Genomic DNA, 24,731 nt, shown 5'->3' with positions numbered 1-24,731 from the left:
ACTTTTCCCTGATTAGGGAGCTATTAACCTGGGTAATCCACTGCTGCACCGATGGGACTCTGGTGGAAATCCAGTATCTGGCTATGAGTTTACGAGCCAAGTAGAGCAGCCAAATAACAGCCACATGGGCATTGGGTGTCAAGGTTTCCACCTCCAGAGCCCCCAAAAGGCAAATCACCGGATCACGAAGCATTTGAAAGTTATAAACCCCAGATATTGTGGCTATAATCGTGGACCAATATCTAAATAGTTTGGGGCATCTCCATAACATGTGCATCAGTGTTCCTTGTTCCCTATCACACTTCGGGCACAAGGGGGTAGGCCTACGGCCCCAGCGGTGAAGCCGAACAGGCGTTCTATACGCTCTGTGGAACAGCATGAGGTGGGAAACCTTTTGAGAGGCCGAGACAGAAACCAGGGGAATAGAGGAAAGTCACAGCTCCCACGTTTCTCCATCAATGGGACCAAGGTCCTCCTCCCAAGCCACCCTGGCAGGGAGAGTGGCCGGGTCTTGGAGAGAGCTTACAAGGGCAACATACACATCAGAAATCATACCCTTCTTGTCACAGGATTGAAATACCTCTTCCAGCAGTCTATTAGGGGTGAGTTGTAGCGGTGTAAGCCTGACCTGAGCCGTAACAGCGTGTCTGAGGTGTAAAAGCTGTAAAAGTTCAGATTGTCCCAGATGGGGGTCTCAGGCAGGAAACCCCCAACTTGGAGCATCGCCTTGACACACCGCCACACCATCCGAAGCAGAGCAACTGTTGGCATACCCGCTGGCAGGTGTGCAAATCCAGCCTCCAAATGGACCAGGACAGGAGAAGGGGAGTCCGCCGGAGCCAACATGGCTCCAATGGGATCCAGCGGGTCCGGTTTCCCCCAGCCCCCCATGTGCTGAACCTGGGAGGCCAGGACATACATCCGGGGTTCGGCACTGCCAACCCTCCCCCATCCTTCCCCATCTGGAGGGTGGATAGCTTAATTCTGGCTACTTTCTTACACCATATCAGTTCCCGAAATTGAGATTCTATCCTGTGGAACCATCGTCTAGGAATCCACACAGGGGTATTGTGGAAAACATATAGCAATTGGGGTGCCCACACCATCTTAATAAGATTGATACGGCCAGCGACAGAGAGCGGCAGTTTGCACCAGCTCGTGCATTTTGAGCGAAACCTCTGCAGCAGAGGCTGTGCTGCCACGCAGCTTTAACTGTCTAGCAGTTGTTATTACATGTTATGTTATGCTATGATATTGGTATCTTCCTAGCACCCCTGCTGTTTCTGGCTAGATGGTTTCTCCCATCTCCATTTTCCTGCTGTAACTGCCATTTTGTTTAGTTGTTATGAGGAGACTGCAGAGTGTGGAAGCTGTGTAACTTCATTGTAAATTTACCTATGGAAAAGCCTCTATGTTTATGCCTTTGCTAACTTGAAGCATAAAGAAGCATTGGAGAACACCTCTGGAGTCTTTATTCATTGAGTAAACTATCTGTTAAAGCCATCATTCAACCTGCTGCACACACTTACAGACTGGGTCTACAAGAAGGTCACAGGTACAATCGATGCTGAGACAGAACAGTAAATTTACAGGAGTACACAGCTTCAGAGAGTAAATTTACAGGAGTACACAGCTTCAAAAAGTAAATTTACAGGAGTACACAGCTTCAAAAAGTAAATTTCCAGGAATACACAGCTTCAGAGAGTACAGTTCCAAAAAGTACTTGAAGTAAATGTCCATGGTAATATACAGCTTCAGAACTGTAAGTACCACACTTGTCTGTGAGTCACCAGAAGCATTACTCTGCATATGAAACCAGCCACCTATTACTGCTTCATTACTGTTACAGCCTTCTGAGGTGATCCAGTTTGAACTAGTTCCAGCCCTAGCTAGCTATTGTAACAACAAATACCTCAGCCCAGCCTGCTTACTAACAGAAGTTACTACTTACAGAGCTGAGCTCTGGCAGATTTCTAACAAGACACCAGAAATACAGTACTTATTATGTCTGACAGAGATCTCACAGAATTACCTGCATTTAGTCAAGATAAAGCAGACTCCTTACTTCATTCTGCTCGTCCTGTCAGAGCCCCTCATCCATCCTTGAAGGCAAGGGAGGTTTATGAAGCAAGTAAGGAAGAAACATCTAGTAACCTGACTGCATTATGGGAAAAGACTTTAAGTTGTATAACAGCCACTAATGTAACTAGCAACAATTCTGAGCAATTGAACACTGCTCTCTCAAGGGTTAAGAAGGCATTTGAGAATTATAAAAGACTTTCTGAGAAGTACTATTCCCTATTGTCACATTCCAACATAGAGGAAGCTGCATTGGAATTAAAGGACTTTACTTCTAATGACCAGCAGAGGCATAGCACATATCTTGAAGCAAAGGCACAGATAGAAGGGAGATTGGCACAGCTATATGAGACTATATCCTGTAACTCTGCTTCTTCAAGACACTCAGGAAAATCTTCTAGGTCTGCCCGCTCATATCATAAATCTTCTTCTAAGTCATTGCGGTCCTGCTCTATAAGGTCAATACTGAGCGACCAAATACTCAAAGCTCGCCAAAAGGTTGCAGTAGCCCAGGTTCAAGCCGCCTGCTCTGAAAAAGAAGCAGCCATCAAGGCAGAAGCTAAATGCAAGGAAGCAGAAGCTAAATGCAAGGAAGCAGAAGCTAAACGCATTCAGGCAAGAATACAAGCAGAAACAGAGGCTCAGCTAGAAATTCTTCAGAAGAATAGAGAAAAGGAAGTAGCTTTAGCAGAGTTATCTGTCTTGGAACAAGCCCTATTGGAAGAAGAAGGAGCAGCTTGTACCAGCTTGCCTGCTTGTCAAGACCCTGTTGAAAGGACCCTACAGTTTGTCTTAACTCAAAACCACGACAATACAGTCCCACCTACAGTTGGAGATTCTTCTCATAGTCATCCAGCAAGTGGATCAGAAGGCGATGTGTCGCCAAAGCAAGCTGGTCAACTAGACACACCTACTAACAGAGACCCTCCACAACTACCGCACGTCACAAAATCAAGTGAATCAACCTACGCAGCTCATGTGCCACCACAACCCTATGTGCATAGAGATTACAAGGGCACAGTAGAAGACTACAGAATGAACTCTATACCCCCTTTGATACAGCTCTCTTTGACTTCAAATGCTCAGAGACCTTCAGTCGACAGACCCTTACCTAAATTAAACCCATCTGCAACACCTTTCTCTCTACCTACCAGCCAACATCAGATACCAACCATGGTCCAAGACGGCGCACCATCAGTAGACCCTGTGGCTATAAAAACTGAAAGCACTGACATTGCAGAGTTCAGCAAGTATATGATTCGACGAGAGTTGATTACAACTGGACTGTCTGGATTTGATGACCGCCCAGAGAACTACAGGAGTTGGAGATCTACATTTAAGGCGGTAACCAAGAACTTGGACATTGATCCTCAAGCAGAACTTGACTTACTAATAAAGTGGTTGGGGCGTCAATCTTCAGAACAAGTAAAGAGACTTAAATCTGTCTACATTTATAACTTTAAAGCAGGCCTTGATGCTGCCTGGGAACGTCTAGAACAAGACTATGGGAGCCCAGAAGTCATTGAATCTGCCTTATTCCAGAGACTAAACAACTTTCCTAAAATCTCTGTTAAGGACAATCATAAGCTTAGAGAGTTAGGTGACCTCCTTCAAGAACTTGAAATTGCTAAGTTAGATCCTAGTTTACCAGGTCTTAGCTATTTAGACACTGCTCAGGGCGTAAATCCTATTGTAGCAAAGTTGCCTAGTTATCTTCAGGGAAAGTGGACTAGTGTAGGATCAAAGTATAAGTATGAGCATTGTGTTTCCTTCCCTCCCTTTTCTTATTTTTCAGAGTTCGTGCGGAAGGTTGCAAGATCCAAGAATGACCCAAGCTTCTTCTATCCAGATACAACCACCATTCCTTTAAGTACTTCAAGGGGTATTGCCACCAACGGTAAATTCAAGGATTTAAGGCATCCTATTGCAGTGGGGAAGACCGCGATAGCATCCAACGTCTTAGCTACAGACATCAAAGCTAGCAATCTTAATCAACAGTGTCCTATTCATAATGCGCCACACTCTCTCTCCAAATGTCGTGCATTTAAGGACAAGCCTATTGAAGAACGCAAGTCATTTCTCAAAGAGCATAATATCTGTTTTAAGTGTTGTGCATCCTCCGATCATTTAGCTAGAGACTGTAAGATCGCCATCAGATGTTCTCTCTGCAACAGTGACAAACATGTGGACGCTCTTCATTCAGATCTGTTCAAAAGGAAACCTTCACTCGGCAGCAACCCCAAGACTACATCAGATGATGGCGGGGAGAGAACTGAGCAATATGCCGACCCCGTAACCACAAGGTGTACAGAGGTATGTGGAGAAGGGCTTCATAGCAAGTCTTGTAGCAAGATATGTCTTGTAAGAGTTTTTCCTGAAGGATGTCCACAAAAATCCATAAAAATGTATGCCATACTCGATGATCAGAGCAATCGCTCATTGGCCAGTACAGAATTCTTTGACCTATTCAACATTCAAGGAGAGACCTGGTCCTATACCTTGCAGACATGTGCAGGAAAGGTCAATACTTCTGGAAGAAGAGCCCATGGCTTCGTAGTTGCATCAGAATATGAGGACACAGAGTTTCCTCTTCCAACTCTAATCGAATGTGATCAGCTACCGAACAACAGAGAAGAAATCCCCACACCAGAGGTTGCACGTCATCACCCTCATTTGAGTCACATTGCTAACTACATTCCACCACTTAACAAGGATGTTAAGATTTTGATTCTACTAGGGAGAGACATTCCTAGAGTTCATAAAATAAGAGAGTTATGTAACGGTCCAGATGATGCTCCTCAGGCCCAGAAACTCGATCTTGGATGGGTGATAATAGGAGAAGTCTGCTTAGACCAATCTCACAAGCTCTTGGATGTAGCTTCCTACAAAACTAATGTTACCTGTCAATTGATGAAATGTCCATCGCACTATTATGTGAAGGAAAGACTTGATTTTAAGAACGAAGTTCCATATCAAGCACTCCAAAGCATTAACTGCAAGCTCACTTCTCAAAAGGACTTTGGTGATTCAGTGTACCAGACTACTTGTGATGACAACAAGATTGCCTCTTCAGTCGAAGACAAGGAGTTCATCAAGATTATGGATGAAGAGTTCTTCAAGGACAATTCCAACAGACTCAAGTTTTTAATGGACCAGTCTTCTACAAACTCAGAAGAAGATATCGATTTCCACCTGGAGGATCCAGATACTGATCCGGAAATCCGGCCTGAATTTGTAGCATTGAGTTCCAACATCTGCTCAAGAATAAATTTGGAGGATGAAGATGACTCCACAGATATTGGGGTTGGAGCTGATGAATGGATGCAGGCCAAGACTCTGGTTAAGCCTCCGGACCAGCTGGAACTCAGTGACGCTGAACTTAAGGAGGAATTCACTCGTATCCTGACTGCAAACAACCCTCATGCCCCCCAGAACATTGTGAGGTACAGTTTTAAGAAACTGGCCTACAAACCCATTAGCATCGTGGACCAGCTGGCCGTACACTTCTCCCTGGATGGAAACATGTTAAACGAAGACTCTGATAAAGCGCGGCGACAGATGGCGAAGTTGGGAGTCATTGAAGAGACTCAGACCAACGACTCCACAGAGCCGGGAGACAAAGATACAGATGGGAAGTCTGACGCTCAGGCTAGTGAAGAATGGACAGAAGGTGAGGAAATACCATCCAGGAACAAGAAGGAGAGAAAACTGACCAACCAGTTCACTTATAGGGAGAAAGCGTCCCAGAGAATTAACAAACCCCTGCGGGAGCGAGCTTCTCAGACAGAGCCACCTCCAAGGGCCACCTTCTCCGCCACTGCAAACCAGTGGAAATTCAACCCACCACACGCTTCACACATGGGCGGAGCATGGGAACGTATGATTGGGATGGCAAGGCGCATATTGGATTCTATGTTGCTTGATGTGAGTTCTTCACGTCTTACCCATGAAGTACTTACTACATTCCTTGCTGAGGTCGCAGCAATAATCAACTCAAGACCGCTAACAGCTGTATCCACAGACCCAGAATGTCCAACTGTTTTAACTCCAGCTGCATTATTGAGCCGGAAAATTGGACAGATCCCAGCGCCAAAGAGCATCTTTGATGAAAAAGACATATATAAACGTCAATGGAGATATGCTCAATACCTTGCAGATTGTTTCTGGAACAGATGGAGGAGGGAATACCTCACACTTCTTCAAGGACGTAAAAAGTGGCAAACCCAGAAGCCTAACTTAAAGGAAGGAGACCTGGTTCTTCTAAAAGAAAAGCAAACCAATCGGATCCAGTGGCCAGTTGGAGTTATTACAAAGGCCATTGCTAGTGATGATGGAAAGGTCCGAAGTGTGGAAGTCAGGATTGTAAAGGACAGGAGCCCAAAAACCTTCCTGAGACCAGTCACTGAGACAGTCCTAATTATGCCTGCTTCCAAAAATTCTGATTCAGTGTTATGTGAAGGAGTCACTTAGATCTCTAGCATAGTTAGCTTAGAGGAGAGGGCTACATAGCATTCTACTGTATGCAATGTTAATTGTATGTTTATGGAAAATAATTGTGTAGTGGTATCTCACGATACCAGGCGGGGAGTGTGCTGCCACGCAGCTTTAACTGTCTAGCAGTTGTTATTACATGTTATGTTATGCTATGATATTGGTATCTTCCTAGCACCCCTGCTGTTTCTGGCTAGATGGTTTCTCCCATCTCCATTTTCCTGCTGTAACTGCCATTTTGTTTAGTTGTTATGAGGAGACTGCAGAGTGTGGAAGCTGTGTAACTTCATTGTAAATTTACCTATGGAAAAGCCTCTATGTTTATGCCTTTGCTAACTTGAAGCATAAAGAAGCATTGGAGAACACCTCTGGAGTCTTTATTCATTGAGTAAACTATCTGTTAAAGCCATCATTCAACCTGCTGCACACACTTACAGACTGGGTCTACAAGAAGGTCACAGGTACAATCGATGCTGAGACAGAACAGAGGCACTAAATTCAATGTCCGGTAGTCAGAGGGGTTCGGTACGCGCACACAAATTTACACAAGTGCTGGCATAAACCCTCAAATAGCAGTGTACAGCCATTCATTGCAATGGGAGGCTGCACGCTACCCCTGTAGCTTCCTTACATTGACTATTTATGTGTAAGATTCTGGTACCTTTGGTACCCTTCCAGCCCATTTCTTCCGCATTGCGTCCCACCTTTTCAGCTAGGTGGAACGCATATACCTGCCTATCTCTTTAAGCCGCATGACGTCATCACTAGGCGCCGCTCTGAGCGGCTATTTTAATCGCCGGCTTTCACTCACAAGGTGTTCGTGCAAACCGCTTGTTATACAGCCTTGTCTGACGCTGCCGAAGCCTCCAGCTATTTCCCCAGTATCTGGATAGACTGGAGTCTCGCTACTTGATCCTGTATCTCGCAACTGATCCTGTATCTCGCTACCTGATCCTTATTACCGGACCCCTCATCTCTCTAAACCAACTAGTGATAAGTACCCCACAGGGGATTCCTTCCTATCAACTTACACTATCTACTCTTGCATACTAAAGACTGTTGCTATCTATGCATTACTATTTCTATCATCTGCACTGTTACATAGATTGCTAGCTCTTGAGTCTACTACCATCTATATCCTTGCACTAAGTTAGCAATTACTGTACACTTCATCTGCTGTCCCCTACCACCTGTTACTTGTACATGATTGCTAACCTGTCTGCATACTATCTATCACCATCTGCTAACACTCCTGAACATTACTATTGAGTGCCTATCATTGCTATCACTACTCACGCCTGTCCTTTCAGCACATCACCTCTATACTATCGTATACAACCTATCACTCCAGGAACATCTTATCTGAGTGTCTGTATATTTGCATGCTGAGGCAGGCTGGGCCACAATGATGAGTCTGGAGATTTGGATATGGTGATTCAACACATCTCTACACGACTACTGAGTGGAAATTCTGCAGCTGCAAATCCAGTTCACTAAACAAACGCCAGAGCGTTACATTATGCTGCATGTACACTGTATGCCCCTTTGTGTCTGTATGCATGTAGCACCCTCCTACATAGGTGCTAGAAGAAAGAGTATCGTTTTGAGTCTTTCTGCTTACCAGAGAGATTGCCAGATAAATCTATATTGTTCTCTGCCTACCAGAGAGCAGGTTCTGCTAGTGAGGTCTGCTCATGGTGCTCAGGTGCAGCTCAGCTTGTCTGAAGTGTTTCACACTGGTCCAATAGGGAGGCATATTGGACAGAGGGAGGAAACCTGACAAATGAGTGCACAGGCTTTTGATACAGCCCTGGTGATTGATAGAGGAAAGTGCCTCAGTCCATGCTGGGATACTGTATAAATGTCAAGAGCACATGTGCTTGGGGGTCTTTCAGCTGGAGAGTGGGTCCCGGAGGGAGGGGCAGCTGCACTTCCTCTGTAGAAGCTGCCTTACGGCCTCAGGTGGTCGACCTGAGAGTCTGATAGAAGGTGAACCCAGAGGTCTTGCAGAACTGACTGGAAGGGAGACACTAGAAAGGATCTGATTCTGCTTACAGTGAGTACAGATCTGTGTTGTGGGGCCTGTCTTGTGAGGGCCACCCATTCTGCTAGTAGAGTCAGTTGATGGGTGTCAGTCAAGGGGATGCTAGAGAGTGTCCTGAAGATAAATGTAGTTGCATCAAGTTTGCTGCTATAGAGAGCACAAGGACTTAATTCTCCCATACAAGTGGCAGTATGGTTAAAGCAGTGTGTCTGCTTCTACAAATAACCTGGTGAGGCCAAGTGAGAGTTGTCCTTATCTACTGTAAATAGTTGGAGTTGGAGTATCCCACTATTCCATTCTCCCATCCAAGTTCCACAATAAATATAAAACCAAATCCCCTGGACAGTTTATTGAGTAACGAGCCGTTGTAAGGATGGATGTGCGGAAATCCCCTAGTGACTGTCTGCTGGTAATCAGAGGGAGACCCAAGAAGTCATCACCCAGCAAGCCCTACAGGGACAGTGCTACATGCATAAAGCCTAATTCATGTCTAAATGGAAAAGGATTAAGCTCTTTCTCTCTCTCTTCTCTTACTATGCATTTGCCACCAACTTAAAAAAATAGCAAATGAATACACCGAGAAAGCAAATATCCTTAGCACTTATTACCACGGGTGCAGGCAGCTCATAGAGTTATAAATGCAATGTTTTTCCCCTACAATAAAAGAAGAAGTTACACGTACCTGCTCTGTGCAATGGAATTACACAGAACTGTCTATTATCTCTTCTTCTGGGGTCCCCCGCTAATGCTCTCAGCTCCTCTTCTTCTGCGAGTGCCCCCCATAGCAAACTGGCTGTTATAGGGGCTCTTGTGCAGGTGTGCTCCCGAGCTTTGTTGAGTGCGTTCATAGACACACAAAGCATGGCTTCAGGGGCGTAACTACAGGGGTTGCAATTGCAACCGGGCCCCATGCTCCAGGGGGTCTGTGCAGCTCCCCTGTACACCTGGATAGGAGGGGCAGCGGGGGCAGCATGTAGAGAAATCACTGTCTTCCTTTTTCCTCTTGTAGCTGCAGGAGGAAAATGGAGGAGATTGGTTCCTCTGTATGCTGCCCCCGCCACTCCTCCTATCCAGTTCACTTGTGTTCTGCTGTCTCTGGGCCCCTGTGTGATCCCCTGGTCCCCTCCCTACTTTGCTCCCTTCCCTCTCCTGCCAGCTGCTGCAGGGGATGTGTCACAATAGAGAACCAGGAAGGGGTCGGTAAATATGTAATTTACCAGCTCCTTCCTTTTCTGAATGGACAGAGTCATAGTTAGTGACATTGTAAAAATATAAATTAAAATGATAAAAAATACAATTAAAATACCAAAAAATAAAAACTACTGACTAAGTGAACTTTCAGGATTGCAAAGGTCACACTTGCGACGGGGCCCTGGCATTCCACCACCGTGGGGAGGACCCAAGATGGCAGAAAGGAGGCCCACTGCAGAACTTGTGAAAGGGTCCTGCTGCAGGACCATAATAAAGGGCCCCTCAACGAGAGTAAAGGGCCCCAGGATCAGTGGGAAGAGCCCAAGGCTTGAAGGGAAGGGCCCCGGCCAGGGGTCCGAGGGGCCCTTCATGGTTTCTTGCACCGGGGGCCCTGAAGGTTCTAGTTACGCCTCTGCATGGCTTGGCACCACCCCCTGCTCGCTCCTCGCAGGATTTGATTGACAGCAGCAAGAGCCTATGACTCTTGCTGCTGCCTCTGTGTCCTCTGAGAAGAGAAGGAGGCGAGGGTGAGGCTGCAGATGGGCACAACACTGGATCGAGTTTAAAGGGTAACTCCACTTACGTGGAGGAATAAAAATTTCAAATAAAGAAAAAACAATATAGTGTATAACAATTGCGACACAAATCATATTGTAATTGAATGTTATCAAAAATTACCTTTCCTTTTCAATCTGCAGCTGCTGTAATTTTCTAAAAATGCAATATGGCCGCCTGGAGGTTTTCTGTACACAGAATGTATACTGACCACACCCCAGCAACATCATTTCCTGCTTGTGTGATTGGCTCACCAATTTTCCCAGAAGTCTGCATAAGATACAAGTCAGATTTCTGGCATCCCCTGCAACAAAAATGTAATTTTCAGTGAGCTACTCCCAATAGGAACACGTCTAAAGGGATGCAGGCCCAGCAGCTTTCCTCATTAGTGCTCTGCAGCTGCCACAGCTGATAGATAATTATGAAACCATTCCCATTAGACCCACACAGCACAGAGGAACAAACAGTGATTTCTTCAGAATAACAGAAGGTAGGAATCTGCAACAAAGTTTCTTAAAATCCTTGTAATGTACAGAGATCACCCAGAGGGGAATATTTTTTTCTCAACAAAAGTGGGGTTACTCTTTAGGTATTTTACCTTTATGCAGGGAATGCATTAAGGTAAAAAATGTCTTGACATTAGAACTACTTTAATCCTGTCTCACTACTCCACTTCTCATATTCCCCACCCACACACACACACATACTTTCTCCTAGAGTCAGAGGTTTTTCCTGTTTTGTATCCAACAAAATAGCATTTTAGCTTGCATGTGATTGGATGATACAAGTCAGCAGAGTGTCACCTCATTCCCTTGCAACGTGAGGAAAGTGAACAGCCTATTGTCCTTTAGAGAATCAACCTCTTGCCACAGTTTGAAGACCCCTGTCTTAGAGCCCATTCACATTGAGGCGACACGACTTCGGGGGGCGACCTGTGAAGTCGCGTGCACCGCTGTGCACCACGACTTCGGTGCGACTTGCAGGGACTTCACATAATGGAAGTCTATGCAAGTCGCTCCGAGGTCGCCCCGAAGTAGTACAGGACCCTTTTTCTAAGTCGGTGCGACTTGTGTCGCTCCTATTAGAACGGGTCCTGTACTACTCAATGGACCGCGACATACCGCGACTTGTCAGGCTGGCAATTCGCCTGACAAGTTGCGCTAATGTGAATGGGCTCTTAGAGTCCTAAAGCAGTATTAAACAAAAACAAAAATGTATTATATTGCAGCTTACCCATTTTTAGATGTGGTGGCTGCATGTTTTCTTTTTTCGTCTTTCTTTCTTTTATTTTCACCTGGTGATCCTGCCAGTAAGTCGATTGTTTCATATTTATTCATTGTTTATTCATATCCCAAAAGAAAAAAAAAAAAAAAACAGTTGCTGTAACTTCGTGTGTAACTGCAGTGTGAGCTAGAGTATGGATTCAATGTGTTAGTTTACAGTTCTTCCGTAAAGTATTCACAGCGCTTCACTTTTTTGTTATGTTGCAGCCTTTATCCAAAATGGATTAGGTCTCCATTCACACTGGTACGACTTGTCAGGCGACTTGGTCAGCCTGACAAGTCGTGCACCGTCGCTTCCCATTGTGTAGTACAGGAACGGTTCTAATAGGAGCGACACACTTAGAAAAAGGGTCCTGTACTACTTCGGGGCGACCTGGAGCGACTTGCATAGACATTCATGTTAGGAAGTCCGTGCAAGTCGTGCTGAAGTCACGGTGCACGCGACTTCACAGGTCGCCCCCTAAGTCGGAGCGCCGTAGTGTGAACCGAGCCTAAATTCATTATTTTCCTAAAAATTCTACAAACAACCCCCCATAATGACAATGCGAAAGACGTTTGTTTGAAATCTTTGCAAATTTATTAAAAACAAAAAAAAATCCGATGTACATAAGTATTCACAGTCTTTGCCAAGACACTCCAAATTGAGCTCAGGTGCATCCTGTTTCCACTGATCATCCTTGAGCTGTTTCTACATACTTGATTGAAGTCCACCTTTGGTAAATTCAGTGGATTGTACATGATTTGAAAAGGCACACACCTGTCTATATAACGTCCCACAGTTAACAGTGCATGTCAGAGCACAAACCAAGCCATGAAGTCCAAGGAATTGAAGGTCCCTATGAGCACAGTGACCTTCATCATCCATAAATGTAAGAAGTTTGGAACCACCAGGACTCTTCTTAAAGCGGGCCGCCCGGCCAAGCTGAGTGATCGGGGGAAAAGCATCATAGTCAGGGAGGTGACCAAGAACCCGATGGTCACTCTGACAGAGCTCCAGCATTTCTCTGTGGAGAGAGGAGAACCTTCTAGAACAACCATCTCTGCAGCACTCCACCAATCAGGCCTGTATGGTAGGGTTACCAGATGTCCCCGGTTTCTGGGGACAGTCTCCGAGTTGAGGACACTGTCCCTGAACCAAGTCTGTCCCCAGTTTTGTCCCCGGATTCAAGGTCTGAATAATGTAGACAGGGCATCCCATGCTGGCTGAGAAACAGCCTGATGGCTCAGATGCTGACGCCCCCTGCTGGACGATCTCACTGCTGCTCCTGCTGCTGTTCAGTAGAGGAGAGGCGGAGTCAAAAATGTAGTGTGGAGGCCTGAGACCGGGGAGGTGAGCAGATGGGGGGGGGGGGGGTCTGTCTGTACCCAGGTGAGGGCAGTGGGGGGGAGCGGGGGTCAGAGCTGATGCAGCTGCATGGAGAGATGGAGAGTTTAGCTGTTGTGGGGGGAAGGACTAAGAGGTGGATGCAGAGATAATCTGTGAGAGAAGGGTGCAGAGGTGAGCTATGGATGTGGGGGCAGAAGTGTCCTCTGTGCATAGCAAACCACTGAACCCTGTACTCTATGCCTAACACCCTTCTGTATATTATGTAGTCCTGTGCCCAGCGCTCTGTGTATTATGCAGTCCTGTGCCCAGTGCTCTGTGTATTATGCAGTCCTGTACCCAGTGCTCTGTGTATTATGGAGTCCTGTGCCCAGTGCTCTGTGTATTATGCAGTCCTGTGCCCAGCGCCCTGTGTATTATGCAGTCCTGTGCCCAGTGCTCTGTGTATTATGCAGTCCTGTACCCAGTGCTCTGTGTATTATGGAGTCCTGTGCCCAGTGCTCTGTGTATTATGCAGTCCTGTGCCCAGTGCTCTGTATATTATGTAGTCCTTTGCCCAGTGCTCTGTGTATTATGCAGTCCTGTGCCCAGTGCTCTGTGTATTATGCAGTCCTGTGCCCAGTGTTCTGTGTATTATGTAGTCTTAAACCCAACGCTCTGTGTATTATGCAGTCCGGTGCCCAGCTCCCTGTATATCATGTAGTCCTGTGGCCAGCACTCTGTGTATAATGTGGCCCTGTGCCCAATGCTCTGTGTATCATGTAGTCCTGTGGTCAGCGCTCTGTGTATTATGTAGCCCTGTGCCCAATGCTCTGTGTATCATGTAGTCCTTTGCCCAGCGCTCTGTGTATTATGTAGTCCTGTGGCCAGTGCTTTGTGTATCATGTAGCCCTGTGCCCAATGCTCTGTGTATCATGTAGTCCTGTGCCCAGCGCTCTGTGTATTATGCAGTCCTGTACCCAGTGCTCTGTGTATTATGTAGTCCTGTGCCCAGTGCTCTGTGTATTATGCAGTCCTGTGCCCAGCGCCCTGTGTATTATGCAGTCCTGTGCCCAGTGCTCTGTGTATTATGCAGTCCTGTACCCAGTGCTCTGTGTATTATGGAGTCCTGTGCCCAGTGCTCTGTGTATTATGCAGTCCTGTGCCCAGTGCTCTGTATATTATGTAGTCCTTTGCCCAGTGCTCTGTGTATTATGCAGTCCTGTGCCCAGTGCTCTGTGTATTATGCAGTCCTGTGCCCAGTGTTCTGTGTATTATGTAGTCTTAAACCCAACGCTCTGTGTATTATGCAGTCCGGTGCCCAGCTCCCTGTATATCATGTAGTCCTGTGGCCAGCACTCTGTGTATAATGTGGCCCTGTGCCCAATGCTCTGTGTATCATGTAGTCCTGTGGTCAGCGCTCTGTGTATTATGTAGCCCTGTGCCCAATGCTCTGTGTATCATGTAGTCCTTTGCCCAGCGCTCTGTGTATTATGTAGTCCTGTGGCCAGTGCTTTGTGTATCATGTAGCCCTGTGCCCAATGCTCTGTGTATCATGTAGTCCTGTGCCCAGCGCTCTGTGTATTATGCAGTCCTGTGCCCAGCGCTCTGTGTATTATGCAGTCCTGTGCCCAGCGCTCTGTGTATTATGCAGTCCTGTACCCAATGCTCTGTGTATTATGCAGTCCTGTGCTATTTGCCAAAAAAAAGGAAAATATGTCCCCGGATTTCATTTTAAAAATCTGGTCAGCTTACTGTATGGTAAAGTGGCCAGACGGAAGCCACTCCTCAGTAAAAGGCACATGACAGTCCGCCAGGAGTTTGCCAACATGCCTCTCAGACCATGAGAAACAAAATTCTCTGGTCTGATGAATCAAAGATTGAACTTTGGCATGAATGGCAAGCACCATGTCTGGAGGAAACCAGGCCCGCTCATCACCTGGCCAATACCATTCCTACAGCGAAGCATGGTGGTGGCAGCATCATGCTGTGGGGATGTTTTTCAGCGGCAGGAACTGGGAGACTAGTCAGGATTGAGGGAAAGATGATTGCAGCAATGTACAGAGACGTATTCATTACACCAGCACAGGGTGGTATTGTGGGTGCATAGTGGGTGGTAACAGGTGCCACATCCTATTGACTAGAGTATGTAGATATTGGCACCAATGTAGTATGTAGATATTTGTAGGCACCAATTATAAAATCAAAAAAGTTTATTCAAAAACAAAATTCACATCATAATCTAAAACCATATAAAAGTCAGACTAATGTAATTGAGTATCTGACCAAACCAAATGATAACCCTGGACCAAGGCCAGCTGGTAGACCAGAGCCCTGTGGTTGCTGCAAGCACAGTTGGAATTGATCAGCAATCATCAATGGTTGAAGCTCAACATGTTTCACAATACTTGGCTTCTTCAGAAGCTCATTTGATGATTCTAGATGGATAAAAAGAACAACCATAAATACATTTTACAATACATTCAACAAATTATTTTAGTGATAGATAATCCAGGGGTAAAGAAGCTGTACTCAAGGTCCAAGAGTGGAACACCAACATGCAAGGAGGTAGTAATAGTGGTGGGCATGGGCAGCCCTTCCTCAACTCTGCGCATTAGTTATGCCCCCACTGGAGTGTGCTGTCCATCCTCACTGGCTTTATGGGCCAGCGACCACCCAGATCATTCACGCATGCGCGCAGTGGATGTTGGGCATGTGCACTTCATGTCGGCTGGGTCGGGAGACGCCATTGCCGTTGCCGTGGGCGCCCCGATCGGGATGCACATATAAGGCTCAGTTGTGGGCCTTTGCAAGCGTCAGACACCACCAACGATCCACGTGTAAAGGGCTGGAATGCAACGTTCCTCTGCGACATTGGTATGTGGAGAATTTGTATAGCTCTGCCTTCTGTTTATCTTTATTTCAACTTTAGTCCTATTGCGTACATTTTATGAGTAGTCAGACAGACCTTTGGTTATCTGATGGCTCTTCATGTTATCTGATGGCTCTTCATATTGCAGATCTTTACAATCTGGGAGTTGGGGGCTTCATGGCACTGTAGTGTTATACAATTGTTCCACCTCCAATGCAACCACTGATACCTGCTGTAGCTGAATACTGGTTTACCTTGATTGTTCACAGTCATAAGTCTAATCAACACTCTAAGTTTGGCTACCCCCTGATATAATTGATAGATGGCATAATACACCTGTCAGGAAATACACCTGATCGAGCTATGCCACATACAATGTTGCCATTATGATCCTGTGTATCTTTATTTCAACTAGGGATAGACGATAGGTTTTTTTAGGGCCGATACCGATATTTTGGTCACAACGTATCGGTATTGGCCGATATGGGCCGATATTTTGTACATTTAAAGCTTTGAAAAATAAAGACAATTTTTGACACAAATCTGGTACTGAACATGTTCATTTTTGTTTAATGCTTAATGGCTGGTTGTCTGGCACCCTGTGGTGGGTGGCTGGCTATCTGGCACCCTGGGGTGGGTGGATGGCTTGCTGGCACCCTGGGGTGGGTGGATGGCTTGCTGGCACCCTGTGGAGGATGACTGGCTTGCTGGCAACCTGTGGTGGGTGGCTGGCTGGCACCCTGTGGTGGGTGGCTGGCTGGCACCCTGTGGTGGGTGGCTAGCTGGTACAGGGCCTGTGGGCGGCTGGCTGGTACAGTGCCTGTGGCTGGCTGGCACCCTATCTGTGGGTGGCTGGCTGTCTGGCACCCTGTGGTAAGTGGGTGGCTGGCACAGGGGCTGTGGGTGGCTGGCTGGTGCAAGGCCTGTGGGTGGCTGGCTGGTACAGTGCCTGTGGCTGGCAGGTACAGGGCCTGTGGGTGGCTGGCTCACTGGTACAGTGCCTGTGGCTGGCTAGCTCGCTGGTACAGGCCCTGTGGGTGTGGGTGGCTGGCTGGCACCGGGCTGCTGTGGGTTGGTGTATTGCTGTGATACACTCCCGTGAGACTAGTCCTGACTCCAGACGAGACTGTCCAAGGCGAGGGAGGTGGCCTAAGAAGGCAGAATAACATCACAAAAATATCGGCAATATCAGCCATTTCCGGGGCCGATATAGATATATCGGGGAAAGTGCATATCGGCCGCCGATATATCGGCCTTGCCGATAATCGGTCTATTCCTAATTTCAGTTAGTCTTATTGTATAAATTTTATGAGTAGTCAGATGGACCTTTGGTTATCTCATGGCTCTTTATATTGCAGATCTTTACAATATGGGAAAGCCTCTTGGACTATAGTGTAGCACTGCCCCCTTGAGGGCTCCTGGTAAGTGTATGTTCTTCTGTGCTGCTTTGACCCTGCGAACCGTCCAGCCCTCCTGACACTCTAGGTTCAGACAAGTTGCATATAATTTTAAGTTAAAGACTGAGGCAATATGAATGAGGTTTTTACTTTACTCAAAAGAAGAACTAGCACAAATATATCAGTCATCTAGTCCCTGGATAAACAGCCAGGGTTCAGTTGAACTGACATCAAAAAGACAGTGAGAAACAGGTTTTAATAACACAAAATAATACCAATAAACACAGTCTCTGAAATATGTATATGGTTCTCTCAAAAAACTATATATTATTACTGTAACACACTCTGACTAAAGGGGAACCCCGGGCCGGCCTATACCACCTGTATCCTGATGAAAGATGATGTAATATAAATACCAGTAACGTGTCCCCTTTAAGAAGCAATAATATGATAGTGTCCTACTTGCAAGGACTTGCTAAAATCTTCACCGGCAGTTGGAGCTCATGAAATGAACGGTTCCCAATGTAACTCAGTGTATAGCAAACAATGCAGAATAGTTAATTATAATCCTAAAAGATCCGGTAGCTGATTCACTGGAAAAGTGTCTGTGTTCAGTGTAACAATAACCGTAAATGCGGTCTGATCTCTGAGCAGGTGCCCTCTCACCATATCCTAATGTCCATCAATGAGGGTCCTGGAAGAACAGGCAATGGCAATCCTACACGCTCTGTGGCCTTGAGATAGCTGCGTTCTGCTGTCTCAGTGTGTCCCGCTGACTCCACCCGATCAGCGATGCTGCAAGGATGTCTGCGAGGCTTAGATGAACATTCGTCCCCGCAAGGGCTGGGCCTACAGGCAGATGGGCGGTGTCCAGTAGGCTTCAGTCTGCTATCTCTCTCTCTTTACAGCAGACTGATCTGCACATGATGGATCCCGGGAAGCAACAGGCCTGCTATCCCGCAGGCCTGTTCAGCAGATCTCTTTATAGTCTCTCCCAAGATGCTCTCCTGTAATCCACAGATTTCTGGGAAATGCAATTCTTAAACAATCCAGCAATACAGTCATAGCCTTATAGAGGACTATAATTCCCACAATGTCTTTCTCCCAGTCTCCCAGCGATAAGATGTATGAACCCTGAGACCAACACCAGAGGGACACAGAGACAGTCCAAGGAAACAGAAAGTAAGTCTGCATTATCAGATAATGGTAGTCCGGTCCCGGCTACATCAGTGTTACATAATTGTTCCACCTCCGATGCAACCACTGATACCTGCTCTAGCTGAATACTGGTTTACCTTGATTGTTCACAGTCATATATCTAATCAAAAATATAAAAATGGGGATATTGCTGCGCTAAAATGTAAAGATAAAAACATACATGAATAAAAAGTCAACAGACCAAATGAAAGCAGCCAGCACCTGATCTAGAATCAGAAATACCAGATCTAAATAGCAATATAGAATGGGATTGGTGCAGCGCTAACACAATTGAATCCACAGTCCATACAAATGTTCAAATGGATCAAATACAAAAGTGCAGTAAACAAAAGTTCATCAGAGAGTGCTCCAATAAAGAAGGGAAACTGTCCACCACTTCAAACTTGGAAAAAGCCCCGAGTGCAGGAACCGCCACCAAGATAATAAATGGCCTCTTACCAAATTGCAATGACCCCCATTACAAGGATCAAAGACAGCCTGTGTGATCAAATCAGTGCCCAGATCGACATGTATCGATTCCCAGTGTTCCCTCAGCAGCTCCGACCGGAACAAGTGAACATAAGGAAAATAGGGACAACTCCAATAGTGAAGTACGTTCACAGGTTTATTCAGTAAAAGCAGAGTGGCAACTCACGTTTGCATGAAGAAATCACAGCATGTCTCGGAGCTATACTCTCAGAACCTTTGTTTCCAACCAATAAAATGGCGAGACCTCGTCGTGCTGAGGCCAGCAAGGAGACACGGCGGCCATTTTATTGGTTGGAAACAAAGGTTCTGAGAGTATAGCTCCGAGACATGCTGTGATTTCTTCATGCAAACGTGAGTTGCCACTCTGCTTTTACTGAATAAACCTGTGAACGTACTTCACTATTGGAGTTGTCCCTATTTTCCTTATGTTCACTTGTTCCGGTCGGAGCTGCTGAGGGAACACTGGGAATCGATACATGTCGATCTGGGCACTGATTTGATCACACAGGCTGTCTTTGATCCTTGTAATGGGGGTCATTGCAATTTGGTAAGAGGCCATTTATTATCTTGGTGGCGGTTCCTGCACTCGGGGCTTTTTCCAAGTTTGAAGTGGTGGACAGTTTCCCTTCTTTATTGGAGCACTCTCTGATGAACTTTTGTTTACTGCACTTTTGTATTTGATCCATTTGAACATTTGTATGGACTGTGGATTCAATTGTGTTAGCGCTGCACCAATCCCATTCTATATATCTAATCAACACTCTAACTTTGGCTACCCCTGATATAATTGCATACATTGAGGTGATCACTCTCTACCAATAGCCATGATAATTAAAGGGCCAGCACAGTCAAATTGGACTGATGTATGCCCTCTGTGCTAAACCTTTTTTTATATATTCAGTATATATTTATATTGTTTTACATCCATAGATGGCATAATACACCTGTCATGTAAATTCACCTGATTGAGCTATACCGCATATGATCTTGCCATTATGAGGAAGAGCTGTCCATGCCCACCACTATTACTACCAATACAGATGTTTATGCTATGTGGTTGGTTTATAACCTACCCTTCAGTGCTTCCTAAGGTGGTGTGATTCACTTTCCCTTTTCTTTATATACATTTTTCTGTGCAATAAGGGAAAATCCACTATAATATGGTGCTAGTACTGTGTGCACCCTCACATTTGCCCTTGGCCTCCTTGCATGTTGGTGTTCCACTCTTGGACCTTGAGCACAGCTTCTTTACCCCTGGATTATCTATCACTAAAGGAATTTGTTGAATGTATTGTAAAACATAATTATGTTTTCTTATTAATTTTGTAATTATGATTATTTTTATCCATCTAGAATTATCAAATGAGCTCCTGAAGAAGCGAAGTATTGCAAAACATGTTGAGCTTCAATCATTGACTCTGACCAATTCCAACTGTACTTGCAACTACCACAGGGCTCTGGTCTACCAGCTGGCCCTGGTCTTGCATTCACAATTGGTTTGGTGGGATACGTGATTACATTAGTCTGACTTTTATGTGGTTTTAGTTTATGATGTGAATTTTGTCTTGAATAAACTTTATTGATTCTATAATTGGTGCCTAAAAAGTCAATTTTTTCCAATATCTACAATGTACAGAGACATCCTTGATGAAAACCTGCTCCAGAGTGCTCTGGACCTCCCGACTGAGGTGAGGGTTCATCTTCCATCAGGACATTGACCCTAAGAATACAGCCAAGACAACAAAGGAGTGGCTAGAGGACAACTCTGTGAATGTCCTTGGGTGGCCCAGCCAGAGCCCAGACTTGAACCCGATTGAACATCTCTGGAGAGATCTGAAAATGGCTGTGCACCGACGCTCCCCAACCCAACCTGATGGAGCTTGAGAGGTCCTGCAAAGAAGAATGGGAGAAACTGCCCAAAAATATGTGCCAAGCTTGTAGCATCATACTCAAAAAGACTGGAGGCTGTAACTGGTGCCAAAGGTGCTTCAACAAGGTGTTGAGCAAAGGCTGTGGATAATTATGTACATGGGATTTTTTCGTTCTTTATTTCAAATACATTTGCAAAGATTTCAAACAAATTTCTTTCACGTTGTCATTATGGGGTATTTAATTTTGAGGAAAATATTGCATTTATTTAATTTTGGAATTAGGCTGTAACATAACAAAATGTGGAAAAAGTGAAGCACTGTGAATACTTCCTGGATGCACTGTCTCTAAATCTGCTAACATTCTCCTCTGCCCAAATTAAAAATGTTGATGTTCAAAGGTGCCCCCCGTGCTTCTTCATCCAGAGTGAGGACACTCTAATACAGGTGGTGTGTTACTGGCCAGGTAACCAGGTGAAAACAAGTAAAAAAGCCTAAAAAAGAAAACTCATGCAGCCACCACAACTATTGATTGGTAATCTGCAGTTTATTACATTTTTGGTATTGAGTTTTTTACCACTTTATTTCTGCCTATGTCTTCTGCTTATAGGGACTGAAGGGAAAACTGTCTCCAAACGACACGTCCGACGAGACTGGCTCATCATCCCTGACACAATAGCCCTCGGTATCTATCAAGCTGTGGACAACGTATCTCCGGACACCGGAAAGTTTCTTATGGGAATATTTGAGTCGGATCCTGTGCAGAAAACAAGGTGACTTAACCTTTACAGATATACATTTGAACACTAAAGGGCCTATTTAAAAAAGAAAAGGCTGTACAAATATCCCAAGCATTTGCACAGCCATCACAAATATTGGCCGCAATTTCCTACGATAGTCAGCTCCATCTAGTGGTCATAATGCATTATTTTCCTGAAATACCTTAATCAAGAAAACACTGCATTATGACCACTAGATGGAGCTGACAATCATAGGAAATAAACTTATTGAGCAAATTGCAGTAATTATTCATGATGGCTGTGCAAAAGACCTGGGATTCTATGAGAATAATTCCTGATCTAAGAGACCCATGGAGATGTAAGCCAGTGGGTGATATAACTTCACATCCTTTACCTAAAATTATAGATATTGCTTTTGGGTGGACTGTCCCTTTAACCACTTTAAGACCGGAAGGTTTTGCCCCCTTAATTACCAGGCCCTATTTTGCGATCCGGCACTGAGTTACTTTAACAGACAATTGCGCGGCCGTGCGACGCTGTAACTAAATAAAATTGACGTCCTTTTTTCCCACAAATAGAGCTTTCTTTTGGTGGTATTTGATCACCTGTGCGATTTTTATTTTTGCACTATAAACAAAAAAAAGAGCGACAATTTTGAAAAATAAAAACAATATTTTTCACTTTCTGCTATATAACATTACAAAAAAAAAAAAACACATTTTGAAAAAAAACAATATTTTTCCCATTCTGCTATATGACATTCTCAAAAAAAAAAAATTAAAAATCCAAATTTTTTAACATTTTAGGCCAATTTGTTTTCTGCTACATATTTTTGGTAAAAAAAAAATTACAATAAGCGTATTTTTATTGGTTTGTGCAAAAGTTATCGCGTCTACTAACTACGGGAAAGATTTATGTCATTTTTATTGTGTTTTTTTTAACTAGAAATGGTGGCGATCTGCGATTTTTAGCGGGACTGCGACATTATGGCGGACAGATCGGACCCCTAACTGACATTTTTGACACTTTTGGGGGGACCAGTGACATTACTACAGTAATCAGTGCTAAAAATATGCACTGTTACTGTAATATTGACACTAGCAGGGAAGGGGTTAACAGTATAGGTGATCAAGGGGTTAAATGTGACCCTAGGGGAGTAATTCTAACTGTGGGGGGGGGCGTGGCTTCTGAAATGACCATAGAGACCTGCGATCCTATATAGAAGGATCACATGGGCTCTATGGTCATTGCAGGGAGAAGTACGGTTGGCTGTGTTTGCAACAGCTGACTGTTCTTCTCTCTCAGCGGGGAACGATCGCTGGTGTCAGGCGGCAGTCAAAGCCACCTGACCCATGCATCGGCCTCCCCGCTGCCGAGTGGGGGCAGGAGCGTGCCGCTGGCAGCGCGCCCTCGCCCCCTAGCTTCCCGCGCGCGACCGACGTAGACCTACGTTGGTTTGCGCAGGAGATCCAATCTAGAACAAGATTATGATAAATAAAACAGGAATACTGCTTGAAAGATTTGAAGAAAAAGGGTGTAGGAGAGAGACACTGGTGAGAACAAAATAATTAGTTAATAGTATGGAAAGAGATGAATTGCTAAAAACAAAAAATAGGGAAAAGAAAGATTATGGAATTAACTTTAGCACAGTGTTTAACTGCCTGCCGACCGCCTGCTGCAGATTTACTGCGGCAGGCTGGCTCGGCTGCGCGAACGGACGTAGGGGTACGGCTGCTCGTAGGTGCGGTCCGGGGGGCAAGCGCATGCCACCGGTGGCGCACTCCGCCCCCACTATGCACGGGACCGACGGCATCAATTGCCGCCAGGCACCCGCAATCGCTCCCCGCATAGAGAGAACACCAGTCAGCTGTTGCAAACACAGCTGGCTGTTGTTCTCTCTGAAATGATCACAGAGCGCCTGTGATCCTTCTATATAGGATCACAGGTCTCTATGGTCATTTCACAAGTCCATCCCCCCACAGTTAGTAAACACTCCCCTAGGCTCACACTTAACCCTTTGATCACCCCTAGGTTAACCCCCTAGGTTCCTGCCAGTGTCATTATTAAAGTAACAATGCATATTTTTAGCACTGATTACTGTAGTAATGTCACTGGTACCCCCAAAAGTGTCAAAAAGGTCAGTTAGAGGTCCGATCTGTTCACTGCAATGTCGCAGTCCCGCTAAAAATCGCAGATCGCTGCCATTACTAGTAAAAAATAAATAAATAAATAAAAATGGCATAAATCTCTCCCTTAGTTTGTAGACGTGATAACTTTTGCGCAAACCAACCAAAATTCGCTTCTTCCGATTTTTATTGTCAAAAATATGTAGCAGAATACAAATTAGCCTTAAATGATGAAAAACTTTGATTTTACATTTTTTTGGGGAATGTTATATAGCAGAAAGTGAAAAATATATATTTTTTTTTTTTTCAGAATTGAAGCTTTTGTTTATAGCGCAAAAAAAAGAAATCGCACAGGTAATCAAATACCACCAAAAGAAAGCTCTATTTGTGGGGAAAAAAGGGTTTTTGTTTGGGTACAGCATCGCACGACCGCGCAATTGTCCGTTAAAATAACGCAGTGCCTTTTGGATAAAAAGGGGAGCAAGGAAATAGGATGTAGGTTGTTCAGATAGGTTGGGTCCAGTGAGGGCTTTTTAAGTATGGGGCTGACTAGTTCATGTTTTAGAAAGTTGGGGAAGATGCCAGAAGAGAGGGAGAGATTGAAGATGTGGGTTAGAGGGTGTAGAATAGAGCCAGAGGGTGAACGTAGCATTTGCGAGGGAACAGGATCCAGAGGGCAGGTGGTTAGCTGTACGTTAGCAAGTAGTTTAGCAACCTCCTCTATAGCGGTGGGGTTAATTGAGGGCAGTAGTGATTGTACCTGTGGGAATGAAGTGTAAAACGTGGAAGGTATCTGAACACCAGAGATCTCCTCACAAATTGTATCAATCTTCTGTTTGAAGTGATTGGCGATCTCCTGGGCAGGAAGTGAGTTTGTGGGTGGAGGACGAAGTAGAGAGTTGAAGGTAGAGAAGAGTTGCCGGGGATGGGATAAGTTAATGAGAGTGATAAAATAGATCTGCTTGGCAGTGTGGAGATTGGAATTGTATTTTTGGAGGGCAGATTTCTATTGGTTGAAATCTTTCTGAGACCTAGTCTTACGCCATAGGCACTCAAGAGCACGGCTATACTTTTTCAGACTTCTAGTGTTATCTGT

General features: G+C 45.1%; 1 protein-coding gene across 2 annotated transcripts in view; it reads left to right on the top strand.

Moving 5' to 3' along the window:
• LOC309547485 (apovitellenin-1-like) overlaps positions 1-24,731 on the top strand; it is an 89,025-nt gene that overhangs the window by 16,819 nt on the left and 47,475 nt on the right. For both annotated transcript variants that reach the window (XM_082247355.1, XM_082247356.1), the window contains exon 3: positions 21,380-21,542. In XM_082247355.1, coding sequence (XP_082103481.1) covers positions 21,380-21,542 — 163 coding nt within the window. The remainder of the gene's footprint in view (positions 1-21,379; positions 21,543-24,731) is intronic.

The sequence above is a fragment of the Pelophylax lessonae genome, assembly GCF_965119305.1.
Source record: "Pelophylax lessonae genome assembly, chromosome: 2".
NCBI classification, from domain to species: domain Eukaryota; kingdom Metazoa; phylum Chordata; class Amphibia; order Anura; family Ranidae; genus Pelophylax; species Pelophylax lessonae.
The sequence above is the reverse complement of the archived record's forward strand: the minus strand, read 5'-3'. Positions and strand labels throughout refer to the sequence as shown.